This window comes from Electrophorus electricus, chromosome 18 (genome assembly GCF_013358815.1).
Source record: "Electrophorus electricus isolate fEleEle1 chromosome 18, fEleEle1.pri, whole genome shotgun sequence".
NCBI classification, from domain to species: Eukaryota; Metazoa; Chordata; class Actinopteri; order Gymnotiformes; family Gymnotidae; genus Electrophorus; species Electrophorus electricus.
In genome coordinates, this window is record NC_049552.1 from 6,047,742 (window position 1) to 6,057,336 (window position 9,595).

The window sequence follows — 9,595 nt, forward strand, 5'->3', positions numbered from 1 at the left end:
GCTTATTGGCTACCGAGGCAATCTGGCCTAAGTAGAGAACAAAGACACCAAGATATGAGTAAGATACTCCTATCAGTTAATTAAATTATTGGTTTGTAATGTATTTATTGTTTTGGGATGTCCTTGGGATGTGTAAATTGATGACAATGTATTTTGGTACAAAGGAGATTTCTTCCTTCAAAGCATGTTAAAGCTTCTGAAAACAGAAATATTCAGTGTTACTGGTCCATCCACTTATGTACTGGAACAAATGAGTCAGACGTTGTTCTGATCCACCACTGTGTAAAGGGTTCCCAGGTATTAAGAATCGGAGCACCATGCTAGGACCACATAATCAATGTATTTCCTTATAGATAGGTAGAGTTTCCACCAGACCTTGATTTAAGAGCCATAACTGGCTTCTGTTCCAGCTAAATGAAATTACATCAAGCAACGGGAGACACTAGTCAAGCTCTGCTAGAAAAAGGGCATAAATTATAATAAGGGAAACAGAAGGTGGAACAGGATGGGGGGAGGGTGATAAAAGTCATAGCTCTCAGTGAGAGGAGGCATTTTTGCCACACAACAGGACGTCCTATCTGGCATTCCATTTCATAATCCTTTTAATGTGAACATTATCTGGCATCAGTTCTGTAGCCAAACAGAGTGGGAGAGGAGAAGACAAAAAAATAAGAACCAGCCAGGGTCTTACATTTCAAGTGTGTGTGTGTGTGTGTGTGTGTGTGTGTGTGTGTGTGTGTGTGTGTGTGTGTGTGTGTGTGTGTGTGTGTGTGTGTGTGTGTGTGTGACACTTGATGGCATTTACCTATTGTAAATGTCCTAAACCTTGTTTGTTAGTCAAAGTTTCAAAGTAACATACTTTTTATGTGTAAATGATCAAAATAAAGAGTTAATAATTCTATTTTAATACAGTAAAGCATATATTAATGCAAAAACTAATGAGATTACATAGACCATAAAAAAAGGAAGAGAACAAAGAATAATAGCAATATTTTCTAGGTTGGAAAAAGATCAAATGTAAAGCATGTTAAAAGCCTGCCTTAGGGGATAGAGTTTTAATTAAGCATACCCCCTTCAACGTGCAAAACTTGGCCATTAATAATAGAATTCCTTAAAACAGGGCCTCCTATGTTCTGCATTTTTCACCACCTGCCCCAGGCCCTTTCAGTTATTTTCATGGTCTGAAGCAGAACACAGCGGCACTTACTTCTAACACGAATGATCCACTTAATCAAGGCCATCAATAAGATCTTGATATGAGAGCCAAATGTGTTAGATTAGGATGTGGTAGACATCCAGGAACAGACACGGGGCTCCCATGCTTTTCATCATTAACCAAGAAGACCCAGGTTTCAGAATCTCAGATGTCCTTCTAGTTAAGGTTATAACCAAGATAGTTGAGGGTTTTTTTTTGGGGGGGGGGGGGGGGTGTATGTGTGTAGATGACAGAAATACCATAGTACATTAGGTTGTCTAACTTGTACTAAGATTCTCAGGGGTTCCTTTGAAAAAAAAAAAAGATCAGCCATCATCTGTGTTCTTGCTGACAGAAGGCTGTTCTGATACATGATTTGAAATTAGGATCACAGTAAAGGAGACCTTGACTTTTGACCCGCTTCTTGGTGATTAGAGCCAGGAAGGTATTTTGAGAGTTAAACCCTGTGCCAGAGAGGCCTACATCTAAAAAATGTTCAATAAATAGTATCAAAAACTCTGCTAACAAAACTGTGATGGCGTGTGACAAAGGCACATGTTTCTCTAAGTGGGGCAAAAGAGCACGTGCATTCCATGTGATTCCTAAGACTTGTCCTAGGACCAGTTTCTGCTATTAAGAATCAAACTATGAACCAAGAAAAAGGAAAAAGGTAATACCATTGCAGCTTTGCCTCAGGCTCTGTCGAAACCTATGAATTGGGTTTCCTCAGTCGCCTGAGGAAGAAACTATAGACTCACTATAACTCTAATGGGGTGGGAGTAATATGGTTGTGGTGCAGTAGAAGGATATGGCTGGATGGTCCTGGCAGCCGTCACACTGCTTGTGCGAAGCCAATGCGGTTGTTTCTCCGGTCGAACTTGGTGTAGTATCGGGCGATGAAGTTAGCTCCCAGTATCCACACAGGACCGGTAGGAGGCGGGATGTCGAGCGCTCTGAAAGTCACAGTGCAAATGTCTTCCCCGAACTGTGACTGCTATAGATAGGAAAAGAAGTAGAACACAAGAAGGTGGAGATTCATGGACGTTAATGGACTGACTGTAACAATGACTGATATATATGTTGACTAAGATCAATGGAAACATGAAAATGCTGACCAAGACGTGTGTTCATGTTTAAAATATTGAGGTTGAGCACATCATACCCGGAGAATGTAGTCTTCCTGTGTGAGAGGATACGCCTGACCACCAAGGTGAAAGGCCACGATGGGTAAGGACATGACCAGGTCACAGTTCACAGTATACTAAAGAAGAATGAAGACAGAGTTGAGGACAAGCTATACACAAAAGCCTGCATATGTAGCAACAATCCTTTTACCGATCCTGGTCCATTCTTATAAACAACAGAGTGTTAGCATTGTGTCCTGGAGATGCAATATTTCTCACTCAACATTTCTATGGTGAGAAAGAATGACAGTAAAATTGCTTTTGACTTGGACTATGGTTATTGAAGAATCTATATCAAGCTGGACTAAAGTCAATGTATGGTCATAGCACCCATAAAAAAAAAAGAAATGTTGAAACTGAATGTTGTCTGTCTGTCTGTCTGCGTTATTACTTTTGGTAAAATAAATCAAATTAATAGCAAAATGCAACTTTTACTGTAGCATTAGATGAAAATAACACAACATAGTAAAGATGTTATATGATCTACACCTTTCACTTTACTCTAAACCCCATTTTTCTGTCAGCTGTTAGACGTCTTCCTGGGGTCTTGGCATGGACATCTATGCTTGACTCATTCAGTGGTTCATGATGTGGTTATGGTTTGTAGATTAGTTAATATAGGGCATGTACATTATTTCTGAGAATTTTAGAAATACATAAAACTGTAACCTCTTTTAAGTATTTAACTAAATCACAGGCCCTCCCCCAAATGTATTTATTAAATAGACTTTTTTTCAGTTTATTTATTTAATTTAGTCTCTTTCGTGCTACACATAGACAAAATAACAATAAAGACAGAAAAACTAGGTCAGTCAATAATAAATAGCTAGAAGGCTTTTTGTTTTCAGAGCTGCTTCCATCTTATATATGCTTTAGTTTTCCATCTTATTGTACATGCTATAATGCAAGTTTTCCATTTTATTATGCATGCTATAATGGATGTTTTTCATTTTATTGTGCATTTTATAATGCATGTTTTGAACAATTTTGAGCATGGGAATTGTAATATTTTTCCAGCGGAACAGAATTACAGTCATATTGACCAATATAGAGCAGGTGACAAGGCCTGTTCTTAGAAGCACAATCCATCCAAATTTACAAAAAGTTTAAACAGCTCTAATATCTAAGTTTTGTGCTCCTTAATAAGGGTTATGGGGTTTTGACACTAATTTACTTGAAAATGATTTCCAAATGACAGTTCTGATCTATCATAGTTTATCTCAGTCAAATATTTCTCAGCCACAATTTTGGAGTTGGGGGTTGTTTGTTCATTAGGTCTTAATACATAACTGTCAACATTACTGACTTGAGATTTTGTCAGTTCAAAATGGGGTTTTGTCAGTTCAAAAGCACGCCATGGAACTTTTTTTATAAAAAAGACAATTTTATAAGTATACAAAAATATGTATCATTCTAAACAATGCATTAAAACTTCAACTCTGACTGATATTAACATTAACACTGACATGAGGACAGCTAAGCCAAACTGCCTGGCATCCAGTATGTTTACAGACTTTAACATGGTAACCAGTAGGGTTACAGACTTTAACATGGTAACCAGTATGGATATGGAGTTGAGCTGTACACCAACTACTACATTTACATTTATGGCATTTAGCAGACACTCTATTCAAGAGCAGCTTACAAAACTGACTTACTAAAGAGTACCAATAAAGTGTTTCTTGTAATCAAGTCACTGGCGGGTTTATGTAGATGATATGCAGAAAGGACAGGTCCTTTACATTCTCAAATGTGGAATTAGAGTTTCATGAACTAAACAAAACTTACTTCTCCCTCTGCAAGCTCAACAGCTCCGATTGTCCTCATGAGCACGGAGACTGAGGAGGCGGGGCCCGTTATAAACGAGGAGCCCGTGTCAATCATAGCAGTACAGCCTTCTGTACAGAACAATGTCTCCATCCCCACAGACACACTGTAATACATATACATATATCATTTTTCATTCATAATAATTAATTTTAGCATTCAGATCCAGTATACACATTTTGATAGATTCTCTTCTGCAGTCTTACTACTTCCAAAATTCAATAATACTATACTCCAATAAAACCCTAAACCCTATCTTAGTTTTGAAAATATCATTTTCATGGTAACATAATGAGGATTAAACATGGTATGTAAACTGATATACAAACTATTTGAGAAACTGGGCAACAATTTAATAATTAGTTTTGCATTTTAAATGTTATTTTTTAATTCACTGAGGTCACTTTTTCATTTGATTTGTAGTGTTTTTTCTCTGTTATTTACACACCAATTGTTCTGTATTTTGTCTCCACTTTTTTAATGAGCAGACACATTACCATAAAATGCCCGTGTATTTTCCAAGTGAGACATGATCACAGATGCTGCACGTGTGTGTGCTATGCTTACAGACTTACAGACATTTATCCCTAGGGCACATGAAAGCTATTAAATCAAATTACTCGTTTATTTACAAGGCTCTTTTAATTTTTATTTACTAAAGAACTGACCTCTGTTATTACTTCCTGTATACATTTACCAGTGGATAAATCTTACATTTATTGCTTTTTGGTGAAAATACTATGCTGAGTGGTGAAACTGAACCATATTTTCAGTAATGTGAACGAAGAGTTACTGCCTTACAAACAGGGTGGACTGGTTGTAATAAATAACGTGAGATTGAATCTTAATGATGATGAGATTCTTACCCCTTCATGGTGACCTCCCACTTGCCCTCCCCCTTGGTGTGAACATAGTTGAATGTGCCTGTGTAGTACTTAGACTCTGTGCCCCCCAGTAGCAGTTGTCCCCCAGGGATACGTTGTGGATCCCTGGCACACACACACACACACACACACACACACACACACACGCACGCTTGTGGTAAAGGAACAAACAAATGTCAATTAAACAGCTCAGAGTAGTGAGCAAAGCACAGGCACGAGCATTAGCTTGTCGGGAGCTAGGGTTGTTCCCACAAAGGTGGAGCGGAGCGGTGAGCTATGTGTCCCATGTGAGGTCCCATAGCTTTATACATGACACCATCCCGTCCCAGTCGTGCCTTCGTGGAGATCACCTGCTGTAGTACACGGAGAAAACCTGCTCTTTCAGCACGTCTTGAGACATGATGCGGTCGAACACCGGCGTGATGCCATCGATGGCCATGTCCGGGTAGCCCATTCCCAACACTCCGTCAAACTTCGCAAAGATGAAAGGGACGGCAGGGAGAGCAGTGGCCTCTGCAAATACTTGCACCACTGGGATTCCACCCACCTGGGGACATAAGGGTCAGAAGGTTCAACCATAAAAGGCAGATCTGGACATTGAGGTTATGAGGACATTCACTAGGCCTGCACTGCCATTTTTATACCCACCATGACAATGTCCTCGCTCAGGAATCCCCGCACGTTTCCGGAAGCATACTGGATGGAGAATCCTGTTCCGTTGTGAATGTGTGTGAGAGATTTGGAGGCATCATATCGATTATGAGTGACTGAGAGAAAGGGGAAAAGGAGAGAGAGAGAGAGAGAGAGAGAGAGAGAGAGAGAGAGAGAGAGAGAGAGAGAGAGAGAGAGAGAGAGAGAGAGCAATGAAGTTGTGTTAATTGATCTATAAGGGATGTGTGTGTGTGTGTGTGTGTGTGTGTGTGTGTGTGTGTGTGTGTGTGTGTGTGTGTGTGTGTGTGTTGTAATTCACTCACAACAGGCTGTGTATAGTGGAGAACAGCTTTGCGAGGGCACCCAAAGGTTGGCAGAACCCGTGTCAAACACAACATTGAACATCTGAGCTGGTGAACCAATAATGATCTCCCCAAAGTACTGAGTCTGAGAGAGAGAGAGAGAGAGAGAGAGAGAGAGAGAGAGAGAGAGAGAGAGAGAGAGAGAGAGAGAGAGAAACAGAGAAACATAGATAGAAAGAGAGAGAAGGAGAGAGAGTGAGAAGAGAGAAAACAGAATATCTAAATACTACACAGTATGTGTCCATAGTATCTTTTAGCAGTGAAAACTCGAACTACACTATATACATTGTTATCAACTGATGAAACATTCTTGTTTCTCACATCTAAATAGTTGGTCAGAGCTGTTGAGGCTGTCCCATTGCTAGGTGACAGGCCACCGGACAGTTTCGGCGCGAGTTCAGCAAACGCTTGCGCTGGTGTGACACCAAGCCCCTTAAGGGTCTCTCGAATGGAGGGCATTTTCTTCAGAGTTACCCTAATTAGCCAAGAGAGGAAGAAGAATAGCATTCATAGAATAAAACACATACTGCAGCATATTATACAGGAAACAAGTTCCAGCCTAGAAGGCATTTTAAGACTTCCTACATTTAGACTCCCCTAGTGAGGTTAGCTTACTTTTAGCCTTAGAAAGAGGCCCTTGAAGTTCAGGCATTAATTATTTCACAATTATTAAAATGGTATGTGACAAATATGATATCATCATATCAGTACATTTCCTTCTAAAAAAAAATGCAGAGAACAGGAGATCCTGCCAGATAAGACGAGACAAACGGAAGAGAGGGGAGAAAAGGGAAGCATGATCATAGCTGATGAGGACAGCGGTGGAGAAGCTGCACACCATTAGACTGGAGGAGGCCCCGTTTGATGACGTGACGTCATGTAGCAATCTAACAGTTGTCATGGTGAAGACCAAACATTGTGCAACTCTCTGCTCAGTTCCAGAGTGGAGCAATCACATATATTATGTTTTATAGCGAAGCAGATTAAACACACAAAATGCATTATGATATACATGGGATATCACAATGACCTTATTCCAACCATCAGTGAATCAGAAATGGCCAGATGACTAACTTAATACATGCCAAAATGATAACCTCTGTTTTCAGTACTTGTCACAATATTTAAACAGTTACTTTATTACCAATTGTAAACTGCAATATTCATTTTATATATATCTAAAATTATTTTATATATATTTAACAATGGAGAACATATTCTACATTCGAAACCTATATAATCACCTTTATGAGAAAGTACACAGAGTGTTCACGTACCTTCGTAGGGCCTTCACAGTCAGAGGCAGCAACAGAAGAAGGATCCACAGGTGTGCCTTCATGGCTCCGGGTGCAGCTAGCCACTGGGATTCAGGGAGTGTACAGCAGCCCTGGCTAGAGATCTGTGTCCGTACTCCTTCAGTGGATGCAGAAGTTCAGTTGTAGTCTGACACCCAGACCCGTGAGTTTTTATAGTAGCCCTGTGACGATAAGCCATAACTGTCTCACCATCACTTTCACACTTCTTTCTGCTCATGGTCTTGCTCTATACACTCCCCCCCCACCGCCAGCCCCGCCCATTGATTTTGCTCTCTGTTTTGCTGTCATCCCGTCTTGCTCCTGATTAAGTGCTCCCTGGTGGGCCCATGGGCTTCTGGGAGCAGAGTACATTCAGGTTCCTGTGGAATACCCCACCCAGTGATACAGAACTGACCATACTGGTTTCAGATGGATTATTCGCCAGTTATACGCGCTTTAACAGATTTAACTGTTTGAAACTGTGAAAAGATACATGTTCTTCATATACTGTATACATAGTGAATACAAAAATCCTAAGATCTTATTTGACATGTCTGTGTCTTGTAGACATCTGATTAAAAGATTACCCTTTTGGGACCTCACCAGAAGCAAATGACAGGTCCTAGCCTTCAACCCCTTTACTAACTAGACATCGTATTTAACTCAAATTGAAATATGCCTCGCCACATCCTCATCTCAAACTCGAAACAATCAATAACTGCATGAACTTCAATAGGACTTGGATTCTTTTTATAGATTACTTATGCAATATTAGCGCAGCCATCAATGACTACTCGCTGAATAAACTCTCCAACTTCATGCATCCATGTGTGTTTGACCCATTTATTTATCCTTTTTTTTTTTTTGTGTTGCTTTGTAGGTTTTTTCTTTTTCTTTTGTTTGTCAAAGTGAAAATTGTGTAGGTTGAAGAACAACCATTTGACATTGTATCTGCTCGACATTCGATAAAAAATCTGGCAAAGGATTGCAAGTGTTCATTTTACATTTTAGATAATTCAAAGGAATTTCAAAGGAAGTTGAGAAACATTATCTGGAGGGCCACATCTCTCAGAACATGAAGTACCTATGGGTAAATGTAACCATATTTGATATACCATATATATCATATACCACATATATCCTTTTTTTTTATGCTAATTAATTTCTCTCTTTTCCTCCAACCCATGCTTCCACCTGGCTGAGAGCTCATATGTTCAATAATCTTTGAATAAAAAGGGTTTACCTTTTATGTATACCTCCTGCCCAGCTATCCTTCCCTGTCTCTCATAGCAGTTTAATAGCATTCTGGAAAGGTGAGTACAGATGTGATGAGTGACATAGGAATGGGGTTGATTTCCTGACAGCTGTAGGCAGACAGCCACACTGAAGTAGAATGTGGGTTTGGGGAAATGATTCTAAAACCAGTCAGTCCTTCTCTTCTAGCAAATCAAAGAGTCACAAGCACATGATGAAAGGCTTTATTAACTTTCTTATGCCAATAAGATAAATATGAACTGCTTTCTAATCCAGACCACAGTGTGGAATTTACACGGTTTTCTATGAGAGCAACATGGATATTCCTTTATCTGCTCTGGGCTCTTCCATTCCCATGACTGAACTGGGGTTTGCAGCTGGAGTGCCAGAGAAAGCTCTGGTTCCCACACTGCAACTGCAGTACCGGAGTCGGTGGTCGGTAATGGTTCTTGTCCAGGCCAGCCTTGTACATGGTCAGATGCTGCTGTTAACGTCAGTTCTCGACCCTGATGCTCACAACTCCAGGTCAAAGGCCACCTCTTAATTCATCCCAAGGGGGTTGGAGACTGCCAGGAAGTGAACCAGCAAAGGTGAATATTCCAACAAGATGCATAGTTTGCTTCTCCCTGGATTATCCAGAATTTGCTTGTATTGTCGGTTTCTCTGGAAACACATAAATAGTTCACATAATCTGAGATAATTAAGAAATATCAACATAGAGACAACAAATATGTAATTTGTTTTCACATTGTGTCTTGTCACAAAAGTGTACATATATATATCTACTGTCCATATTATTTCTGAATGTTAGATCAACATGAATGGTTTGTTTTTTAATTGCATCGTTGTCCACCTCTCTGGTCTGACGTTTACATCCCTGGCCTGCTCATAATGGCAAGGCCCAGTGACTTTTAACCTTTAAACTTGGGGGTTGTGTGGATGC

The 9,595-nt window shown here is 39.9% G+C and overlaps 1 protein-coding gene across 1 annotated transcript; it reads right to left on the bottom strand.

The window, feature by feature from the left end:
* Nucleotides 1-1,446: 1,446 nt before the first annotated feature.
* ren (renin) lies at nt 1,447-7,484 on the bottom strand. The gene is made up of 9 exons (XM_027012224.2): nt 7,381-7,484; nt 6,425-6,578; nt 6,065-6,188; nt 5,739-5,857; nt 5,441-5,637; nt 5,073-5,195; nt 4,168-4,312; nt 2,358-2,456; nt 1,447-2,189 (listed from the first exon to the last, which is right to left on the bottom strand). Exons 1-9 carry the CDS (start codon nt 7,440-7,442, stop codon nt 2,028-2,030), a joined length of 1,185 nt encoding a protein of 394 aa, XP_026868025.2. The 5' UTR covers nt 7,443-7,484; the 3' UTR covers nt 1,447-2,027.
* Between the last annotated feature and the right edge of the window lie 2,111 nt (nt 7,485-9,595).